Here is a 24,157-nt window from a genome sequence, read left to right as displayed (position 1 = left end):
AGTCCTCAATACTCTAACATAGCTCAAGAACAACCTTCAACTGTTTGGCACAATTTTCATGAGACACCTTTCTTATATTGAAAGAAGATATGTAAAGAAAATTCACCCCTTTTCCTTTGACCCTTCACATAAGGGCAACTGCTTACCTGTGGTTGACATGTCTGCCTGAGCATCACCAACTACTACTTACCATTTTCTTTTCCATGTCCTCCTCTAATGCCCGAATGTGTGTAATCTTTTCTGCAATCTCCTGGTCCTGCAATTCTATCTTGGTCATCATTTCGTGGTAATTTTCTGGGGCCAAATACACTCCATTTTTCTCCCTCACAGCCATTAAATCCCTTCGCAAACGCTCAATCTCATGGGAGTATTCCTGGTGGAAACAGCAATGATAAAGTATACCATACTAGTACAGCAAAGATATTCAAGGATTTTTATGAAGGAAAAAAAAAAAGGGGGGGGGGGGAGGGGGGGGATTCAGGTAAATAACCATGTAACTACTATAAACTCTACTGGTGTCAATCTGAATCCTAGAGACACTTCTGCCTTAGACCTGTGTTGATTTGTATCCATCCATCCATCTCCAATCCTACGTTGCCCCATGAGGAGCGTAGAAGTCCTGGGCTAGGCAAGTTGGTCTTGACATTTAAGATGAGAGTGACCAGCCTCACTCATCCCTCAGTGGCGTTACATGAGCAAAAATCCCTAACCACCCTATGGATATAAACCTGCACTGACTCAATCTGATTGGAGCGCCTTAATTATCCACTAAACCGCCAGGAACCAAAATGTGATTATATGGTTACCACCCAGCATAGTAAATGGTTTCCCGGTGTACAGGAAACCATTTGGCTTGTCACTCAGTGTAGTTACCCACAGGCAGAAGGAAGAGGAAAGAATGAAGGAAAGAAAGACAGACGAGGAAGTGTAAAGTCACCTGTAGGCAGAAGGACGGGGAGTGTATGAAGGAAAGAAAGACAGAAGAGGATGAAAGGAAAGAAGGATGGAGGAGAGGAAAGGGCAGTCAACCGGGAGCAGCACTACATCGAGTGCTGCTCTCGGGTGCCTGCCCTTTCCTCTCCTCCACCCTTCTCTGCTGATTTGTAAAATTCTGAAAAACATGTAGATTAAATGTTCAACACATGAAGTTTTCTACTCTCTATAACAAAAACAATACCTGGTAATAACACTGATACTTATTGGGTGAAAAATGAAAGCCTTGTAAATTTCTGCAACTACACAATGGCAGGTGAAGATCAATATATAATGCATGAATACTATGATGTGGAACATATTATAATTATTTTATGTTGCTATACAAAATCTTTATAGCACCAGCCACCTTCCTTCCCTGTGTTGCTCTTAATTTCCACTTCCTTTGCACATTTACTTTTCTTTTCTTTTCTTTTTCTTTTTTTTTCTGCAATAAGGTACAGTAACCTTCTTTCTCAACATCCATCATCTTACTCTTATTTGCATTTACTTTCACATCATGACAGTAAGAATAATCCACAAAACTGACCTGGACTGCAAAGAATCTGTTTACTCTAACTTCCATGTATCACACAAATTTCTCCACCCTTTGCTGTTTATCACCGTCCCCATCCCCCTTCTGAACAACGATGGGGTTCTCATACACATTTATCTCACTTCATCACTTACAAAATATAACACATCATCCATCCAATCCTGTGTCACCCCACGAGGAACGTAAAAGCCCAGGGCTAGGCAAGCTGGTCATAACATTTAAGATTAGAATGACTAGCCTCACTCATCCCTGAGTGGAATTACGTGAGCAATAAGCCCCAACCATCCCTTGTATATAAACCTGCACCAGCTCAATCCGATTGGAGCACCTTAATTACTCACTAAACCGTCAAGCACCATAGTCTGGTTCTGTGGTTACCAACCAGGGTAGTAAATGGTTTCCTGGTGCACAGGAGTCCAACTGACTTGTCATTCAGTGTAGAGTCAAGGCAGAAGGATGAGGAAAGAATGAAGGAAAGAAAGACAGAAGAGGGAATGTCAAGTCACCCCTAGGCAGAACGAAGAGGAAAGAATGAAGGAAAGAAAGGCAGAAGAGAAAGGAAGAAGAGAGGAAAGGGCACACACCCAAAGCAGCACTACATCGAGCAAGTGGATGGTAAGCAACCCCACTTACCACACAAAATATAAGACAAAAGTAAATAAGTACCGTACATAAAGTCGTAAATTTTAAGAGTTCTCACCCCAATAAGTTCTTTTTTGTTCAACTTCTGATTGACTTCTGGCTTGTTCTGGATGTTCTTAGCCCTGTGTGCATAGTCAAGGGTTGAGAGGGTCTCCTCTAGATTGATTGCAGAAGGAGAGATGGTAGCGATGACTGATGTTTTGGTGCGGCCTCCAAGTGCATCTTGCAGAAGTCGTGTCAGTTTTGACTCTCTGCAGATACAACGTACACGAAGATGTCAAATATTAAGACAGAAATTAACACAGAGTTATGTTAAAAACTCAAAAGGTCAGAATGACAGCACAGTGAGGATAACCATAACTTCATATGTTGGTAAAATATCCATCCATCCATCCATCATCCAATCCTACGTTGCCCCATGAGGAGTGTAGGAGCTCGGGGCTAGGCAGTTGGTCCTGACATTTAAGATGAGAGTGACCAGCCTCACTCATCCTTGAGTGGCATTACATGAACAATAAACCCCAACCACCCTTTGGATATAAACCTTCACCGGCTCAATCTGATTGAAGCACAATAATCACCCACTAAACCACCAGGCGCCAAAATTTGGTTATATGGTTACCACCCAGCATAGTAAATGGTTTCCTTGTGTACAGGAAACCATTTGGCTTGTCACTCAGTGTAGAGTCACCCACGGGCAGAAGGAAGAGGAAAGAATGAAGGAATGAAAGACAGAAGAGGGAGTGTAAAGTCACCCGCAGGCAGAAAGACGAACAATACATAGAGAATACAGTATATGGTGTCTGAGAATATGACAAGACCAAAAGTGAGGTCTGCTGTGATGAGGCTGAAGAATGGGAGGGCAGCAGGCACCGATAAGTATTTGCAGAGATGATAAAATTTAATAACAGAATGGATTTGAAGAGATGACAAAATGCAGTGAGAAAAGAATGAAAGATTTGGGAAATAAACCAGAAAGCCTAGACCAGTAGTGTACCAATGGACTGAAAGAAGGCTGTGACTGTCCATTCATATACCTGTATAAGAAAAGGTGACAGATTCATGTGCAAAATTATGGTAAGTCATTTGGTGAGTGCTGCTGCTGCTGTTACTGTTGAGTAACCATAGACTGCCTAGTTTATCTGATTAACCACAACCATCAACCACAGGCAGCCAACCACCCCTACAGAGCTGTCCCACGTAGTGAATCGATACTACTTTGTGATAAGTAATACCTTAACCCTATCCCGTGAAGGGAGAAGCATAAATTCTGACCGTGCGCATAACTCTCGCTCGAGAGATTTCAGAACAGTCGCGTAGAGATATTTTACTTCTAACACTCGTAGAAAAGTTACTATTCCTCATAGAAAGGCCTCTTTGGTGTCATTTTGAAGATGAAGAGTTTTGCTCTGTCATACATTGTCCAAAGAAACAATATATACAAAATAAACTGCAAAAAAAGTGAGTAGAAGTTAGCTGACGTGCTAAAGTTTTACACTGTCCTTTAAAAAAAATATTCGCAAAAAGAAAAAAACCTATTCAAGAAGTAATAATATTTTTTGTTTCAATACATAGCAGAAACAATTTCCTTTCCAATAATGCATTATTTGATGTATTTTCTTAAATAATAACACCGCATATATATGAGAGAAAAAGGAACATTAGTGTTCGGCGGAAGGTCAAGAGGTGTACATCCTACCTGTGAGGAACCTCACACCACACTGAGCCAAGCAAACCAAGTGAGCACGCATGCATCAGCTGTGGCAGGCTTAGCTCCGCCCACTTTTGCCCGTCATCCAACAAAAATGACGACTCCTTAAATATTTCTTTAGAGATTACATCTGATGACGGGCAAAGTTGTCATAATGACGTCAGAGGTTGACAAATGCATGACGACCCAGGTCGTCATTGGTAAGTCGAAGGGTTAATGATGAGGTGCTGAGAGGTGAGAAACTTTGGTTCCCAAATGGACACTGCATTTGCATCTCTCTAAGCAGTTAAGAGGTGCACCATAGTAGGCACCAAATCACCCTGTAATCTGGTTACAGAACAGATATCTGGGATGTCAATAATAGATGATATCATATACAGGTACTTCCAGTATGAAAATTGTTGGAGAAGGAACGTCAAACAATACAAAAGCAAAAGCTAACTGCACATTAATGCCTCAGGATACATGGGCCCACAGCCACAACATTTATATAACCCTTTTAATCCTGTGATGCATTTTTTTTAAGCTTATTCCTGCAACTACCAGATAATTTTTACTTAACTAAGGAAGAAGATCTAGTAACAAAGGGGTTAATTATGGCTATTTCTAACCTTTCACTTTCTAATATGAATTTAATCCCTCTAAGGGTATAAAAATATAAGGTACAGTACCAACCTAAACCCCTGGATAGCAATTAACATGGCAGAAAAACATCTCCCCAGGATCACTGTATTGAGTTTTGCATCTGTTTTCCATGGAGCAAGGGAAAGACAGGTTCACCTGATAGCACTCTTCAACCTTGTTCATTCTGTGTCAGCTCTCTAGATCTAACTCCAGTCTACCTTTCCATGAATGGCCCTGTACCTCTTATTTCTAACCTCATCCAATTCCTTTGGTCCATGTACTTATGTGTACTGCCAGTTACGTAAGAAAAGATCCTCAACAGTTTCCAACCATCTATCTATCTCCTGCCTACCTTAATCCCAGAAGGGGCAGTCATAAACAAATCGTCCCAAATGTCGCTCTGCCCTCCAAATTCCACACCACATATTATTATTCATAATACCTTCTATAATCTCTCCAAGACCACCCTACTATACAGTTATTCCAACATCATAATCATCATCATCCAGACCTCCTTTACCACCCCAAGATTGGGTAAGGTAGGGTCCAGAGCCAAAAAAAATTTAATAGAGATACTAACCAAAATCTGCCCAGCTGAATGAGCCACAATCAGGGCTCTTGCTAACTGCAGATGGTTGCGAGCCATATGGCTCCTAAGGTTTCAGATTTACGGGCCAAATAAATTTTTAGTAGCCAAGCTGGCTACGAGGTGAAATATATTATGAGCAATAAATATACCGGTATATATTAATTTATTTACATATTGTGATGATTAGAATCATACAATGAGGTTTTAAACATTCACAATGGCGACAATGAAAGACTTAAAAATCGACCACAATGTGCTTTTTTGTTCATTTAAGTGAAATTTACTCATTTTGTAGTTTGCTGGGTTTTGAAATGGATGTATTTTCTCCTCGCCAAAAGATGACTTGCACATAAAATTTGTTTGCCGAAGGGAAAAAATACTAATATTTGCGAGCTGTGTCTCGCCAAACGAGAGCCCTAACAATCCCATTCACTCACCATTCAAGTCCCTAGAATCCTGGCTCCATCCAACAGGCTGAAAAAATAAATGTCATAAACATTTGAAAGCCACTCACACATTTTCTCTACTATCAGCTTTATTGCAAACATTCCCAATCACTTCTACCCCCTCCCCCAGCCATCACTCACCAAGCATTCTCACTGCCATTTCAAATTTTTTCCCTTAAATTCCTGTAACACTCAGCACACTTATTCCACAGCAATTTTCGTACTCCATTCAGTCACCTTTACTTTTGTACAAAGGTACACTTACTGCCTTCTTCCACTTCACTAGTTATACCTGTACTTCACTCATCCAGGCCTTCTTACATTTCCCCAAAATATTCATCCATCCATCCATCCCTCATCCAATCCTACTTTGCCCCATGAGAAGCATAGGATCCCGGGGATAGGCAGTTGGTCCTGACATTTAAGATGAGAGTGACCAGCCTCACTCATCCCTGAGTGGCATTACATGAGTAATCAACCCCAACCACCCTTTGGATATAAACCTTCACCAGCTCAATTTGATTGGAGCGCAATAATTACCCACTAAACCACCAGGTGCCAAAACTTGGTTATATGGTTACCACCCAGCGTAGTAAATGATTTCCTGGTGCACAGAACACCATTTGACTTGTCACTCAGTGTAGAGTCACCCACAGGCAGAAGGAAGAGGAAAGAATGAAGGAAATAAAGCCAGAAGAGGAAGGAAGGAAAGAAGGAAGAGAGGAAAGGGCAGACATCCAAGAGCAGCACTACATCGAGAGAGTTGATGATGGGCGTCCCTACCTACCACCATGGTATCACAACAGTATTTCATTATTACTGTACTATTATTTATATCCAAGTGGTGGTTGGGGTTTACTGCTCACGTAATGTCACACAGGGATGAGTGACGCTGGCCACTCTCATCCTCTCATCTTAAATGTCAGGATCAACTTGCCTAGACCCAAGCTCCTATGCTCCTCATGGGGCAACATAGGATTGGATGATGGATGGATGGATTAAAAAAATATCATTTATCGTTACTTAGTGGTAGTGGTAGGTTGGGGCGCACACCATCCACTCACTCGATGAAGTGCTGATGTCAGGTGACTGCCCTTTCCTCTCTTCCTTACTTTCTTCCTTTTCTGTCTTTTTTTCCTTCATTCTTTCTTCTTCCTTCTGTCTATGGGTGACTCTACACTGAGTGACAAGCCAAATGGTTTCCTGTACACAAGGAAACCATTTACGGTACTACGCTCAGTGGTAACCATATAACCAAATTATGGCACCTGGTGGTTTAGTGGGTACTTAAGGTGCTCCAATTGGACTGAGCTAGTGCAGGTTTATATCCATGGAGTGGTTGGGGTTTTTTGCTCATGTAATGCCATGCAGGGATGAGTGAGGTTGGTCACTTTCATCTTAAATGTCAAGACCAACTTGCCTAGCCCCGGGCTCCTATGCTCCTCAAGGGGCAACATTGGATTAGATGATGATGATGATGATGTTACCTAGTGGTTTTCCAGGCTGTACAGTTCAACAATGTACTTACCTATAGGGAATGTGAGGACCCTTCTCAACTAGTGCCGTGATGACTCGACCAAGGGTGAGAAGTGACATGTTGATGTTTCCTGCTTCTCTTGCCCGTTTGTCCACTGCACCTGACCGCCCAATGTTCTCAGAGCCTGCCAAGTCAACCAGGTGTAGTTTCCCTGTCTAGAAAGGGAAGAACCTTCATGTGAATATAAGTTGCAAAGTAACAGGAAATCATGGGCATCATCATCATCATCATCCTGACCTTTTCCTACTCATTAAATAACAAAAAACCAATCAACAGTATGCCCAATAAAATAGGTCCCACACTGATTCAGCCACAATTCAAGCTCCTGGAATCCTGACTCCACCTCAAAGGCATTACTTCCCTGCAATTACAGTACAGTATACGCTTCACATTACCTATCAGCTAAGACCATGAGGGTAACAGAACTAAAAGGGTTACAGCAATAGTCAATACGTTTTTAGTATATGAATAACAGATAAACCTATTAACATAACTTATCATGAATGCTAAACCCAAGGCCCAGGAATTAATAATAAACTGACAGGCAGCCACTACCTATCAAGAGAAACTTGAGTAGTCATTCTGAATTTGCTCCATATACAAAAAAGTAAACTAGAGTCCCAAGTTAGCATATCTGGTTTAAAAAAAAATCTATATGTGAACAGAAATGATCCTTTACACTTGTGGTAGGTGGGGGCGCTCACCACCTACTCATTCAATGTAGTGGTGCTCTCGGGCATCTGCCCTTTCCTCTCTTCCATCCTTCTTTCCTTCCATCCTCTTCTGTCTTTCTTTCCTTCATTCTTTCCTCGTCCTTCTGCCTACAGGTGACTTTACACTCTCTCTTCTGTCTGTCTTTTCTTCATTCTTTCCTCTTCCTTCTGCCTGTGGGTGACCCTAAACTGAGTGACAAGCCAAATGGTTTCCTGTACACCAGGAAACCATTTACTACACTGGGTGGTAACAATATAACCAAATTTTGGCACCTGGTGGTTTAGTGGGTAATTGTAGTACTCCAACTGGATTGGGCCAGTGAAGGTTTATATCCAAGGAAAGGTTGGGGTTTATTGCTCACATAATGCCACTCAGGGATGAGTGAGGCTGGTCACTCTCATTTTAAATGTCAGGACCACCTTGCCTAGCCCTGGGCTCCTATGCTCCTCATGGGGCAACACAGGATTGGATAATGGATGGATGGACAATTTATTTACCATATACAGGCATCTCCCACTTAACAAGTTTATGTTGCCCAAAACCATGACGTTACACACCTTACAAGAGTACAATGTGGATATATGGCTGAGATCTTAAGGCTGGCCACATGCAGAATGCCTTTACTTAACTCAGCTAAAGTAAACATGTTCATATATCATCATCATCCAGACCCCCTTTCCCACTCTAGGGCAGGATGAGGAGTAGCAATGTCCAGACAGCCCAAATTTGCCCAATCCAATGGGCCACCTTCCATTAACTCACCATTCAAGCCTCTGGAATCTTGGTTCTATCTGATACGCCAAAAACATTCACCATGTTCTGTAGTATCACATAAACATATCTGATAGAGTAAATCTGGATGCTGTCACATTAAAAGGGGTGCCAAAACCCTGAGCATGCGCTTCTCCTCATAATATTCATCCAGCCAGCTCAATCTCTTGTCAGTCCCCTAGCTTCACTGACTTCCAAACCTGTCTTTCTCACATACTCATCCACCATATCCCTCCTCCTTCTCCTTGGCCTACCTCACCTCCTCCCTCTAAATTTGCTCAGAAATACTGTATCTTTTTCGCCACTCTATTGTTATCCATTCTCTCCACATGACCATACAATCTCAGTACACTCTCTTCGATTCTGGTGTCCACAGACTTCCTCATTCCGCATCTTTCACGAATCACATTATTTCATATCATATCCACTCTCTGTACTCCATATACAGTCCTTAGCAGTCCATCTCCATTGCTCTCACTCTTCACTTACCATTTTCATGTCACACCATACTCACATCCATTTGTTAAAGTTGGCACTAACACTCCTTCATGTAAGCCTCGTGCAGCTGCGACACTCAAGCCTCTGTTTCTTATCAAGGCCTTCATTGCACCAGCTACTTTCCTTCCTTGTGTCACTCTACTTTCCACTTATTTCCTCTCTTTTCTATCACTGTACCCAGGTATTTGAACTCTCTCACCAATTCCAGTCTCTCTCTCTCTCATCTATCTACTGTTGGACATAAGGGGTGGCCACAAACAAACTGCCCCCACGAATTCACAACCACCAAAAACACCACATACATACTGCCACTATCAACCACTATATATGAATATCAATTACAAGGCATAACAAAAACAGACATGTCAGGTAACGGGGTGGTAGACATATACCACGCCAAGGTCCATTTATACTTACCCCCAGTCATACCACAGCTTCATACACATTCACCCTACTTCATTTCACTTACAGCTCAAAACATTTTTAAAACCTGTCACCATTTAGTCTCTGAGTAATTGCTATAGGAAAAGCTGAGTACTGTTAACCAGCAATCTGTGTCAAAAATCTGATTCATTAAAGTACAGTAACATTAACAAGTGAACTGTTCTGAAATATATGCCAGTCTGTACATACCCTGATTAATGCTAAAAACAGAAAATATTTTATCCCTTACTTTCAGCAACTCATCCCCTTCCAAAGTGTTTTCCTTGATATGAACAGTAACTGTAAAGACAGTGTGAGAACGACTGGAGTGTGCATTCATGAGCGTGGCAGCAGTTTGGCGTTTGGCAGAACCTTTCTCCAGGATGCTGTATACATCAGACTTGGAGCGCACCAACACCTCCTCAAGCCCCTGTATGATGCATGACCCTTTCCTTGAAGCATCCTCATATAGCCTGGAAATGGTGGAAGCTTAAGTTACCATGAAATATGGTCCCAGGATTTGCTAAATATGGTATAGTGTGCGTGCATGCATACACACGTACCGTACACACACGAACACAATATTCAGTGTTGCTCCAAGAGGAACATAGGAGCCTGGAGCTAGACAAGTTGGTCCTGACATTTAAGATGAGAGTGACCACCTTCACTTATCCCTGAGTGGAATTACATGAGCAATAACCCCAACCACCCCTTGGATATAACCCTGAACAGGCTCAATCCGACTGGTGTGCCATAATTACTCACTAAACCACCAGGTGCCATAATTTGGTTATATGGTTAACACCCAGCACAGTAAATGGTTTGGTGGTGTACAGGAAACCATTTGGCTTGTCATTAAGTATAGAGTCACCCTTAGGCAGAAGGAAGAGGGAAGAATGAGGGAAAGAAAGACGGAAGAGGAAGAAGGGCAGACACTCAAAGCAGTACTACACTGAGCAAGAGGATGGTGAGTACCCCCATCTACTCAAGTTAATATCATTACATCTGTTTCCCAAATAAAGGTAACTCACCTTTAACAGGCCTATTTGTTCTAAGCTATCATCTATTAGACCTACACATCAAAACTTGAGTAGAATCCCCCAGCACATCATAGACTGCGGAGGTAACACTATATCTCAGGGGTAGAGGGAGTGTCCAACATCCACTCACTCAATGCAGAGCTATTTTCTGGTGAGTGTATACTAAGTGACATGCCAAATGGTTTCCTGTAACCCAGAAAACCACTTACTGTGCTGGATGGCAACCACATGACCAAACAAATGCCTGGATGTCTAGCGGGGTAAAGCACTCTTAACTGGACGTGGTTCACAAGGGTTCAGCAGACCATCATTATGCCATACAATGAACCAGTATGTGATGAATAATTTATGTGATGACAAAAAAATTAGGATATTTTTTCAGTATATGACAGAAATTTCTATTACCATATACGATCATTATAATCCTCTGCAAAGGCTCACTGGTAGATGTACAATTACCACTTTCACTTATGTGACTGCTGACATGAAAGCTGCCAGTCATCTGTTTGTTCCAAGATGGCCTTTGAACTCGGGCATTATCAGGTGTGTTAGTGTCAGTGATGGAACAATAGTGTGGTGTTGAGTTCAAGCAGCAAGAGAGGTGGAGTGGAGTGAAATAATTACCAGTTTAGGTGAGCCAGAAACTAATCTTTACTAATTTTTGGCAGTAAGCAGCAAGTGAAGCACAGTGAAGTTAAAAAACTACCAGTTGAGTGATTCAGAAATTTATTTTTCAACTCTGCAGGGTAGGTAACATTTGGCTAAAATTGTATCCCCATTGAACCCACATAATACCTGACTTGATATATGATAAACTGTTATGTCATGGATTTTTTCAAAAACATTCTCATAGCAAAATGAGGGCATGCTGTACATCCAAGGAGAGGGAGGGGTTTACTGCTCACATAATACCACACAAGGATGGCTGACTGGTCACCCTCGGAATAAATGTCATGACTAAATACTTAGCCTCAAGCCTTAACTTCCTTTATAGGGAAATAAAGGATTAAACATAGTGGCTATCTAATCATGCCACCTTTTGTATAAATTTGTACACACAATAGGTCTACACATTCTCATACCTGACCTTACATATGCCACACCTTCCTATTCATCTACTTCATGCCCTGTCCTTTTTGTCACTCACAATGCCATCACAACCCTGCTTTCTCAAAAACTTTTACAATTTCTCTCTTACACTCTATTCACAACTCTCTCACTTCACACAGATAGCCATACATGTTTACCTAGTTTTGCTGAACCCTGGGCAAGCAATAAACCTACAACCAAGGCTATCTGGTCTATAGATGCCACATTAGGCTCAAAACAATGCACTGATACTGCATACCACCAGATGTTTTAATTTTCAATTTTATTTTGCAGACAATGCAGAACACTCCTATACGGGTGATTCTTCATAATAATGCTACAGTACATACAAATTTTTCTCATTCATTAAAAAATTGAGTCCCATGCCTGATAATGAGGTCACAGAATACTTTGTGATGTTGTTTGAATGTTTTTTGGTGTTGGCTATACACGTCAAGGAATGAAGATTTATTGGATTTACACATATGTACAAAATTATTTTTTTATTTATGCTTTTATTGAAATACCTCAGTGGTCACCAGCAAATGTATTAAAAGAAAAAAATAAGATTTTCATCAGAGACTACGGCTCCAACGGACGGAGATTGAAGGGTCAAAGGAACAAACTTGGCAAAGAATCTAGGATTCACCTCTCAACACATATATGCAGAAACTCTTCACCATCTGACAAGCAAATAATAGTTAATATGTGTCTAAAGTATCATTATCTAGTTATGATATGTGTATTACAGCTTATGTTTCACAAATACCAACCATTATAACCACTGTGCACACTTTCAATACAATCATTCAAAATGCAGACAAAAGACATCCCTAGAGGCTACAGACAGAGACACAACCCCAACTTCAAACCAGAAATTCAAAGTCTTATCAGTCAATGTGACACACTACAACACTCCCCAACCCTCCATACACAAAACAGTACAACAAATACAAGAAGTCAACACTTGAATAAACAATAAAATATCAGAACAGCAAACACTAAATTGGAATAATTATCTCCAAACACTTGATCACAAAACAAACACCAGCAAACGCTGCAAAACACTAAACAGCATCACACTCTCCAACAGCAACAGCACACAATCACATGCTGCCATCACAACAGAGAGGTGGCGTGCGGTCTTAACGGGCCCAGGTTCAAATCCCGGCTGGGGCAGGGAACAGTTTAAGGATTTGAATTTCATTAAATCAGGCTTTACTGATCTACCAGAAGACCCGCCGACATGTTGTAAAAATACCCCCGCTAATACCAATGCACCAGTTCTGTATGAGACAGCCCTAGCATGTATTCAATATGGACGGTGGGTGTTAGCGCCGAAATGGTGACATGTAGAGGTGTATGGTACGTAGGAGGACTGCTGGGCCTTGATAGCAGGCTGTGAAGCCTATGCCCAGAGTCGGACACATTAAAAAAAAAAAAAAAAAACACTCTCATCATTCACTTTTCACATGTCAGCCATCTAAACCCCCATCAAGACGACCAATGTGTCATTCGGCGCAAAGACAGTTCCCCACAGACCCAGACTTCACACCTTTTACTTACAACCAGATGAAGCACATCATTAGCAATCTTAAGCACTCATCTGCCTGTGGACCAGACACATACAAATTAAACACCTTGGACCACAAGGCATACTAGCACTCACCAACATACTGTATCAAATTACAGCTACTCGCACAACATAATGGGAGGTCCCGAAGATATGAGCAGTTGAGTTCCACTTGGCATAGTCGCATAATGAATTCTCATACAACAAAACACGTAACTAATGGTAAAATATTGGCTGGGTTCAAGGACCCCATCATAGGTAAGTTTTTAAGCTAAAATACGAGTAAACGATACCAAACGCAACAAACATATCTATATTACTGAACTGTACAGAAAGCAACCTGAAAGAGCAAATAGTGTGCAAAGAACATGGCTGCACATTAATTAAACATATAAAACATGCATAACACTTATCTATAGGTGGTAATGTTGTGTTGGAGGTGGGAAGCCGGCCTGTCAGTTGCCAGTGAAGCAGAGCTGCAAGATTCCCATACCCATATTATCGTACCTGGCACATTAAAATTAATGCTTTTTTATCAAAATTATCGCACTCATAAACAAAGGCACTTCTTCACATAACTCAGTAATTAGTGAAGAATTAATATATTTATATGTGGAGTGATTAATTAACATTACTGAATTTGTTTAACTGTTAAGTTCCTACCAGATTATAATACTGTACTGATTATCGAAAGAGTTACTAAATCCTACTGTTGTACTTGTCTTACAGTAGACTTGTTAATTTTTCAATCCCCGATTTATTTTTCAGATTACGAAATTATGAAGTTATTGCATTATCGCATGCATGCTACTGCATATCGGAAAGTGTGCCAAAATATCACATTTTGCGATAAATATCTCACATCTGGCAATGCTGCAGCTGAGCAGTCCCACTATTTCTCTCCAAGGTTGCGAGAAAACAGCAGTGACTGTGTTTGCTGGGATGACTGAGTTAGAATTCTCACACCTCGCCCCAGACTCAATGTCATATCACTGGATATTCAAGATCGTGTATCGAAAACAGTCCCAAATTTACCCAGGTCGTATTGTCGGTTTCTCGTATATCGAGTGGTTGTATAAGGGGACCTACCTGTACCCAACATCTGGAAGCATGGCACTATCATTACTATCCCCATACCCAACAAAGACCCCATGTTGCCTTCCTCACACCGCCCCATCCCACTCCTCTTCACCCCCTCCAAAGTCACTGAATGACTGGTATTACAACTAATTACACCTTGCATCTCCCTGGCCCCAACACAACATGGTTTTAGGCCATCACACTCCACAAACACTCTTCTTACAGGCCTTACACAGTGAGTTTTTGATGGCATCAATTCAGCTAGGCCACCACATAGAACACTCCAGGTCACACTAGACATTAGCAAAGCTTTTGATGCCATCCCCCGCCACAACCTCACAAACAAAATATTCAACACAAATATGCACAATAACACAAAAAGACAGCTGGCAAACTACTTAGCAGGTAAATGTGCACATGTAACATTTGCCAGTCAGTCATCAAACATCACAAACTTCATAAACGGTGTCCCTCAAGGATCTGTTTTGTCTCCTACACTCTTTAACCTATACATGCATGACATACCCACACCCCACACCAGAAATACACATAGCTTCCTATACAGATAACATAACAAACATACACACCAAAATGCAAACACAGCCGCACACATCCTCCAACCTTACCTCAACACACTACACGAATGGTTCACCACAAACAGACTCAAAATAGCCCCAGCCATTTCTACAGTGACCCTTCTCACAAACTGGAAAGCAGAACACAGTCACATTCCACACCTCACCATAAACAACACTCCCCTACCACACACATACACACACACACACCTAAAATCCTTGATGCAACAAACAATACATCAATGTCATTTAAACAACACACCACAAACATTAAAGATAAATTAACACCGACTTAACACCTTAATGTCACTTGCCCATACAACATTTGGACCCAACAAAGAAACCACCACCACAGTATACAAACAATACATACACTCAGTGAAGAATTATGCAAGCCCTGTTTGGGCTTCTAACATCACTAAAACACTCTACAGACCATACAGAACAAGGCCCTAAAAATAATCACAGGCTGCACAGTCACTACACCCACAGACCACCTACACTAAGAAATCAAAGTCCTCAAAGTCAAGGATCATCTAGACAGGAGAGGAATTCTCACCACAGCCTACACAAACCCACACCATCCACTACACTACATGGCAGTACATCCACACACACCAAGGAACATCAAAACAACACCTGGCACATGATATCATACACAATACTATCATCTCTCCCCCCTCGCCCACTTCAAATCAGCTTCCACAAGCTTATCCATACTTAAATCACTAACTGCTCCATTCAGTCACTTAACCCCTTCTTTACTGACACCTCTCCCCAATGTAAACACTACGTTCACCCCCCATACCGACCTGACAGATCCCCCTCCTGCAGTGTGAGGGGTAGTCTATGTTTTTTTGCCAAATCCAAACTATTCACTCTTTGTGATCTGTTTGTATACTAATGATCACATAAACCCAGCATGATGTTGCTATTGTAAAAAAAATATATATATATATATATATATATAAAATAACTCATTATATAAGTTTACATATCTTATGCTAAAGTATTGTTACCCAGGTAACTACTGTGCAAATTAGCTTGAAAAAAATGTCATGCATAGATGGACGGCTTATTTACTTGCCTTGTAAGATGAGCATGAAGTGTGTGGACACATGTGATGGTGATGGCTACCTTCACCCACTTGTTCCGGAGTGTGTGGCATCACTAAGCTCGCTACTAATTTCTTCCTCCTCCTCCTCACTCACATCAACCTCGTTATCATTTTCAGGATCATAGTCATCATCACTATCATCTACTGACACATCAGACACTGTTGCATCATCTGATACACCTAACTAAGTATCCTCATGAAAAATAATTCGTCACTATCAGAATCTGCCAGAGACATCATAAGAGAAAAATAACCTGTACACCCTCTCTCGTGGTCAAGTGCGTGGTAACTGGCTCTCTTAGGCAGGCCAAGGGGTGTAAATTTTGACATATGTCAGCGGAAAATATAGTACGATATCTGTAGTAGAAATTATAAATAAAATAATGACTGATCTAAAAGAGGTTACATCACAGACGACTGAGCAAGCCATTGGTGCCACCACAACTCCGTCATGACGTATCTTATGACGTCAGAATTCGTCACAGTCTCTGATGTCAAAACACAGAGCTGCTGCTATCATGAGGTCCTCAGAAACAGCCTTACCAGGCTACCCTGAGGCCCATATGCTGCCATTCATTAGAGGATGTACCAGTGTACCACGGTTCCGGTTCCAGTGTCTCACAGGTGTTTACAAGTGATGTACAAGGGTACATCAAAACACATTTCCAGTAAAGAAGGGGTTAAAGATAACACACAGCTGCATGCACGGCCTCCTGATATCCACCGTTCTGGATCATATCTCCCTCGTGAGGACAGGATCCACCTGGCCAGGCTGAGATGTGGGCATCATCCAGCCCTCTTGAGTTATCAGAAGAGGCTGGATGACTCCGTCGCTGATGCCTGTCCAGGATGCAACACAGCACCCCATACTACTAAGCACATTATGGAAGACTGCATTGCACACAATCACGTCAGGCATCAACACAACATACACTCCTTGAGAGCTCTGTGGGAAAGCCTGTTCTCCGCCATGGCCTTCCTTAGGAACTCGGGGCTGTTTGGCCAGACTGCCCAGGGAACAGCCACTACTATTACTACAAACAATATATACGTTTAGTGATGAATCATGCAAGCCTTGCTTGGGCTTCTAACATCACTAAAACACACTACAACATTCTACAGACCACACAGAACAAAGCCCTAAAAATAATCACAGGCTGCACAGTTACTACACCCAGAGACCACCTACATCAAGACACCAAAGTCCTCAAGTCAAGGATCATCGGATATCCACCCTTCTGAATCCTACCTCCCTTGTCAGGACAGGGTCCACCTGGCCAGGCTGAGATGTGGGCATCATCCAGCCCTCTTGAGTTATCAGAAGAGGCTGGATGACTCCGTCACTGACGCCTGTCCTGGATGCAACACAGCATCCCATACTATTAACCACATTATGGATGGCTGCATTGCACACAATCACTTGCACCAACAACACAACATACACTCCTTGGGAGCTCTGTGGAAAGCCCAGTCTCAGACGTGGCTTTCCTTGGGGACTCGGGGCTGTTCGGCCAGACTGCCTTGGGAACAACTACTACTACTACTACCATTGCTAAAATCTGTTATGTATAAGGAAAATAACAATCAGTAAGACTAAGGAGCTATTATGAATTCACACCATCATAAAGTCATGGATATTGCTGTCATGCCAAATTAGCAGATTTATTTGCTGTAAAAAAAAATACTGAATTCTGTCTCGGCTCCAGAGCTCCAATGTGCCTAGCATGCAAGTGTTTGTCAACAGACTTTTGTCAACATTCAATATGACACACTTTATCTGTGCCGTGGCTGACTGCAGATCAGACTCAAGAAAGAAGATAACAAGAAAGAAGGCTGCGAGAGATGTCAGAGGCTGGGCCAAGTTCCCATCTGCCAAGAAAGAACCAAGATAAAAAATGTAGGAAATATCTGTGAAAATATATGGCTGTGTTTTGATCTGAACAGCATGCCATAAAGCAGGCAGAGACTATCTGGTGAAACAACTTTCTTTAATACCTTTGCTGGTGACCACTAGGAGTATTTGAATAAAAGTATAAATCAAGAAATATTCGTTCATATTTGCAAACCCGATAAATCTTCATCCCTTGACGTACTCTGTAGAGCCAAAACCATAAACCATTCAAACATCATAAAGTATTTTGAGACCTCATTATTAGGCACTGAGCTCACCTTAACCGAATAAGAAAAATTTGTACATACAGTAGACCCTTCTTATCCACGGAATTTGCATCTGCGGATTTAAGTTTCCACTGATCAAACTTACTTTAATACTGTACTATACACTGTAACTTAATTTGAAATTGGTGCGCAACTCGCATTTCTTTTGTAGCTACAGTTTGCACACCCGCACCCGTGGGTATTCCCGCCACTCCGCCAGTCTTACTGTAAACACCAATCAGTCCGTTACTTACGTTGTCATCACCTTTCTCGTATTTAAAATTCTACTATAATTCATTGTGTACGTGAAAAATGGCTCCCAAGAAACAAGTAAAGGATAAAAGCAATCCTAAGCCAAAGAGAGAAGTAAGGTGTTATCTGGCGTCCTGTCAGAAGGGTAAGACTAGACTCTCAGCCTACCTACAGTGCCGCCACACATCTCGTCGCCTCATCACACTGGCACTTAGGAACTGCACTACAATCATCATCGTCATCATACAGCAATCATCGTCATCTATACAACAATCATCATCGTCATACAGCAATCGTCATCATTGTATGAGGGTTATGAAGAGAACACACAGTCTTCTGGTGAGTGTTAATATGTATTTGTAATATTTTAAAGTACGTTTTAATTTTTTCAGGGATGTGCTTAGCTTATGTGGAAATAATATGCCATTTTGTGATGATGACTTGAGTATCCACGGAATCTGCATTCCGCGGGGATCTCTGGAACCTAACCCCCACGGATAACCAGGGTCTACTGTAATGTTGTTATGAAAAAACACCCATATGTGAGCGTCATGCATTGCCCACAAAACAAAATTGAAAATTAGAAATTCTGGTGGTATGTAGTATCTGTGCCCTTCCGCGAATGCTCCTATTACAAGGGATGTTTAGACAGCTGAAGGATCCCTGGTCTACAACAACATTTAGACTCTTGGCAGGCAAGGAAAACTGGGGCAATAGTTTTTCTTCCCTACCACAGGGTTAAGTTGTACATAAGTTAACCACTCATGTGTAATAAATAATTTTCAGATATTTTAGAAACCACTTGACTTGTCACTCAGCAGAGAGTAACCTGTAAGTACTACTACATCGAGTGCTACATTGGGTGAGTATACAGTGGGTGCCCACATCTATTACTATTTCTCTTATGTGAAGAAAAAAAAATCTGATGTTAATCTGAATGAACTACCTATAACACTGTATAGCCAGACAAATTAAAAGGTTAATTACCACACAACATGCCAAACAACCCTATTCTAAACACCACTTAAGTCTGTAATTATATTGGGCTACTGTAAACTGCCATGCTACCATCAGTTATCCCACCTGAGTTTTGAGAGATCATCATGAGCTGACAGGAGATCAAACAGTTCCTCATTGTAGAGTTCAAGGAAGGAAACTCTCATGCTGAACTCCATATTTTGCACCCGCAGTTCATCAAACAGGTGGGTCACGCAGCGAGGGATGATGCCTGCCTGTGGGTCCTGTGAAAACAACACAACTCATAGCTACGAGTAGAACACGCACACTGTTTTAGCTCCTTGAATTGTGGTGATAACTTTCTAGTTTAATCCTGCAGCTACCTCATAGTTCTTTTCAGCTTAAGAAAATCCTCTTCCACTGAAATGGTTTATTACAGCTCTATCTATCACCTCCAGTTTAAAATCTAACCTAAACTGAACAAAAATATCAGATGGGGATACAAAATGAAAAAGACATCCCAGGGATCTTTGGGTTAACTAGAAAACTGATCTGCAAATAACAAAAACATATCAAACAAGTACACATTGATGATATAGACATTTGGAATCTATGGAGAAAAAAATAAAATAAATTAAAAAAAAAAAAAAAAAAACTGCATACTTAGCACCAGTTTGGATGGGAGGAGGGAAGAAAGAACATGAACAAGCAGGTAGAGTACAGAGCAGAATGTATTAGAATAGTGCAGAATGTGGCAGAAGGCTGATTACAACTGTATGACAGATATATTAAAGCAAGGATAATTTTTTTTTTTTAATTCTAATTATCACTGATGATGGGGAAAAAGGAACCTCACCAACATGTTTCATGCATGTTGAAGGTGATTTAAAAACAAAATAAAAGGTGGGGGAGGGGGCAGGGGGCTGGGAGGACAATGGAAACGAAAATTCCTAAATTCCCACATGACTTTTCAGCAGAGGATACAGAAACACAAGAACAAGATCCCACACCTATTGTGCCCAGTGCATCCTCTTCAGTATTTATCTATAATATCTAAAAATTACCTCATCCCAGGATGTGTTATCAGGTGTGCGCTCTCCCTCCATTGTGTAAGTCTTGCCGGTGCCAGTCTGACCATACGCAAAAATAGTACAATTGAATCCACTCAGTACCTCTTCCACTGAGTTTTTGGCTACTGCACGATACACATCAACCTGCCAAACAGAAATACAACCTGATACATATTGTACTGTAAACTTTTGAATACTGAATATTTTCACACTACAAGACTATCCACTAATCTGTCAATCTCCACCATTACTCTGGTATATTCTTTATGTACTAGTGCCACCTGACTAAATACAGTACAGGTATACCCCGGTTTAATGATACAATTGGTTAGGTAAAAACCCATCATTAGGCAGGGTAGTTTTAACATGGAAAGTAATGGGATGCATTTTTCAGCCTTGGGTTTCCCCCCCAACCAAGTTCTAAACCCACCCAAATGGGCCCAAAAACAAGTTTAAAGCCAATCTAACAGCTGTAAATGAAGCTAACCTAAGCCTAATACCTGTAAATAACTCACTAAAACCAACAAATAAAATCTGAAAATTGTCAAATATGTCTGGAAAAAATCAGGCTTAGTAAACTGTACCCCAAGATACAATGTTTACCCCACCTATGGCTAAAACACATTAATTCTAAAATGTTTATAAATCAACCTAAACACATAATTTTAATCTAAAATATCATAAAAACTGGTAAAAGGAAATCAAAACCCATCATTAAACAAGGATTTGGCCATCATGAGGCTGTGTAGGGTGGTATTTCTACCCCCATCGCTAAGCTGGGGTATTGCATCTAGGGGTATCGTATATCAAGGTATACCTGTATTACTATATTTTATTATTGCAACTCAGCATTCACGATGGGGAAGGGACAAATTCAGGCTTGGCTGGAGTTAAAAGAGTACAACCCACATGTGGTGCATCCCACTGCACCCCTTTTAATGGATATTGTCCGTTACAGCCAATGAAAGTTCGGTTGGCTTTGTGGCGCCCATTAACTCCAGCATCTGCTATAACAGGCTTCATTATAGCAAGAGTTTACTGCATTATCAAGTGACGTGAATGTATAGCTCATATCAACAATCCAGTAGTTAGCAAATCTTGAAGAGTTACCAAACTAATAGCTGCTTAGGATAATTTTTCATCTTATGGATGCACGATATATGATGAAGAGTAATCTAAACAAAACAACTGTATATCCAGGAAAACTAAAATGGGAAAAAAGAAAGCAGTTAACTCTTACCTGCTTTGAGTCCTGTCCAAAAACCCGGTCAAATGTGAAGGTTTTTGTAAACTTGTCAAGGGGACGTTCATGAACCACAATTTCCTTGTTGTTGCGGCACTCCACCACGTTCAAAGTCTTGTTCTCCGCTGCATTCATAGGCCTAAAGGACAAGAGTCAATGTTATAATAATCCATCCATCCATCATCCAATCCTACGTTGCCCCATGAGGAGCGTAGGATCCCGGGGCTAAGTAAGTTGGTCCTGACATTTAAGATGAGAGTGATCAGCCTCACTCATCCTTCAGTGGCATTACGTGAGCAATAAACCCCAACCACCCCTTGGATATAAACCTTCACCAGCTCAATCCGATTCGAGTGCCATAATCACCCACTAAACCACCATGTGTCATAATTTGGTTATATGGTTACCACCCAGTGTAGGCAATGGTTTCCTGGTGTACGGGAAACCATTTGGCTTGTCACTCAGTGTAGTCACCCACAGGCAGAAGGAAGAGGGTAGAATGAGGGAAAGCTAGATAGAGCAGGGAGTGTAAAGTCACCCGTACGCAAAGAACGAGGAAAGAATGAAGTAAAGAATGACAGAAGAGGAAGGAAAGAAGGAAGGGGCAGACACCCGAAAGCAGCACTACATCGAGTGTGTGGATGGTGAGCGCCCCCACCTACCACAAAATGTTATAATAAACAAACATAAATTACGAACTTACAAATATTCATAGCAATTTCTGGCCTTATCTTTTAGCATCACTAAGGCTCAGAGAAAGAACAATGCCCACGTGTTTTTTGTTTTTCAAGACCTCTAAAAGGGAGGGAATGCCGTGTGGACAGGAAAGCCTCTTGCCTTTGACTCAAAACAACTCCCAGTAACCAAAAACAATTCAGAAGACCTCATATTGTGTGGGTGTGTCATGTGCCAGCCCAGGGCTCAGTTATACTAAGTAATTACATGTAATGGTTTCAGTCTGTGTCATGCGCCTAACCAGGGCTCAGTAATCATAAGCAAATACATGTAATGGTTGAATCTGTCATGTGCCTGTCCTGGGCTCAGTAGCCCTAAGCAAATTCTGTACATGTAATGGTTTGTGTCTGTCCAGGGCTCAGTAATTCTAAGCAAGTACATGTAATGGTTTGGGTCTGTGTCATGTGCCTGTCCAGGGCTCATCAATACTAAACAAATACATGTAATGGTATGGGTCTGTGTCATGTGCCTGTCCAGGGTTCATTAATACTAAACAAATACATGTAACGGTGTGGGTCTATGTCAAGTGCCTGTCCAGGGCTCAGTACTACTAAGCAAATATATCTATTGATGTGGGTCTGTGTCATATCCCTGTCCAGGGCTCATTAATACCAAACAATTACATTTAATGATGTGGGTCTGCCATGTACCTGCCCAAGGCTCAGTAATACTAAGCAAATATTATATCTACTGATGTTGGTCTGTGTCATATGCCTGTCCAAGGCTTAACAATACAGTACTAACCAAATGATGTGGAATCATTTCATGACATGTTTGAGAAATAAGTGAATGTTATCTCACAAGTAGTGGTGTTTAAGGAATGAAGGAAGGAAGGTATAATGTAACAGCACTGTGTGCAATAATGCTGGAAGAGTTAAGTGAAAGAATGGGAAGGCATAACATTTTAACATGTTTAAGGAAAAAAAGATATGAATACAAAATTCACATTTTAAAGTCAGAGAAGTAGATATGAATATATGGTACCAGTATACATAAAAATGTTAGGATATGTTACTGGCAAAACACTGAGTGGAGAAAGTGGAGGTTTGTCTAATATACCTGTAGTGTAGTATTTGAGGTGAAACTGGCAGAAGCCTGGATGAAAATGGGTGACAGGAGTACAAAGTGAATGATGGTGGAAAAGATTATAAGTACTGTATATGTTACAGATGAATACAAACAAAAGGGAATGGAGCAGTAGGGGTTTATGAACTGTGAACAGAAGGATTTAGATATTTCAAGATGTGCATCCAGGAGTGACTGGATATGAATGCTACAGCTGCCTGAGGTGTTCCAAAGGTGCAGACTAGTAAGAATGTAAGAGCTTTGTGGGATATGGAGGTTAAGTCTATCTATCAATAGCCGGATGCCAAAATCCCGTAAGGGGTGGCCATTTGTCTCTGAGTTAGCTGTTTTATTGGAAGGGGTGCTAACCCTCCGCCAACCCACTTGCCGACAGGCTGAGAAAACGTAAGGGTTGATTATATGATTACCACCCAGTACTGTAAATGGTTTCCTGGCTTACACAAAACCATTTGGCTTGTTCTCAATGTGAAGCTACCTGAAATGGAAAGAAAAGTAATAAACAATGACAGGAAAGATGGAAGAAACTGGAAGAGAGGAGTTAAAAGAATACTAGAAAAAAATAGGAAAAAGTGGCTGAGTGAGAAGTTTAGAAGAAAGTAAGAGGGAATATACAAGTGGTAAGATGTGTGTAAAGAGGTTAGTAAAAGGTGAAGGTGGAGGCAGGCACCATGGGGCACCTGACTACTGTACTCATCATGAT

General features: G+C 41.2%; 1 protein-coding gene across 1 annotated transcript in view; it reads right to left on the bottom strand.

Moving 5' to 3' along the window:
- Positions 1-24,157, bottom strand: part of LOC145411654 (kinesin-like protein KIF11) — a 98,351-nt gene that overhangs the window by 67,757 nt on the left and 6,437 nt on the right. The window contains exons 2-8 of the mRNA XM_080281660.1: positions 21,634-21,775; positions 20,388-20,537; positions 19,450-19,607; positions 9,734-9,956; positions 7,069-7,232; positions 2,229-2,421; positions 191-373 (exon numbers count right to left, since the gene is read on the bottom strand). Coding sequence (XP_080137786.1) covers positions 191-373; positions 2,229-2,421; positions 7,069-7,232; positions 9,734-9,956; positions 19,450-19,607; positions 20,388-20,537; positions 21,634-21,775 — 1,213 coding nt within the window. The remainder of the gene's footprint in view (positions 1-190; positions 374-2,228; positions 2,422-7,068; positions 7,233-9,733; positions 9,957-19,449; positions 19,608-20,387; positions 20,538-21,633; positions 21,776-24,157) is intronic.

This window comes from Coenobita brevimanus, chromosome 90, assembly GCF_032717465.1.
Source record: "Coenobita brevimanus isolate Jiangsu-jjx chromosome 90, ASM3271746v2, whole genome shotgun sequence".
NCBI lineage: Eukaryota > Metazoa > Arthropoda > Malacostraca > Decapoda > Coenobitidae > Coenobita > Coenobita brevimanus.
The sequence above is the reverse complement of the archived record's forward strand: the minus strand, read 5'-3'. Positions and strand labels throughout refer to the sequence as shown.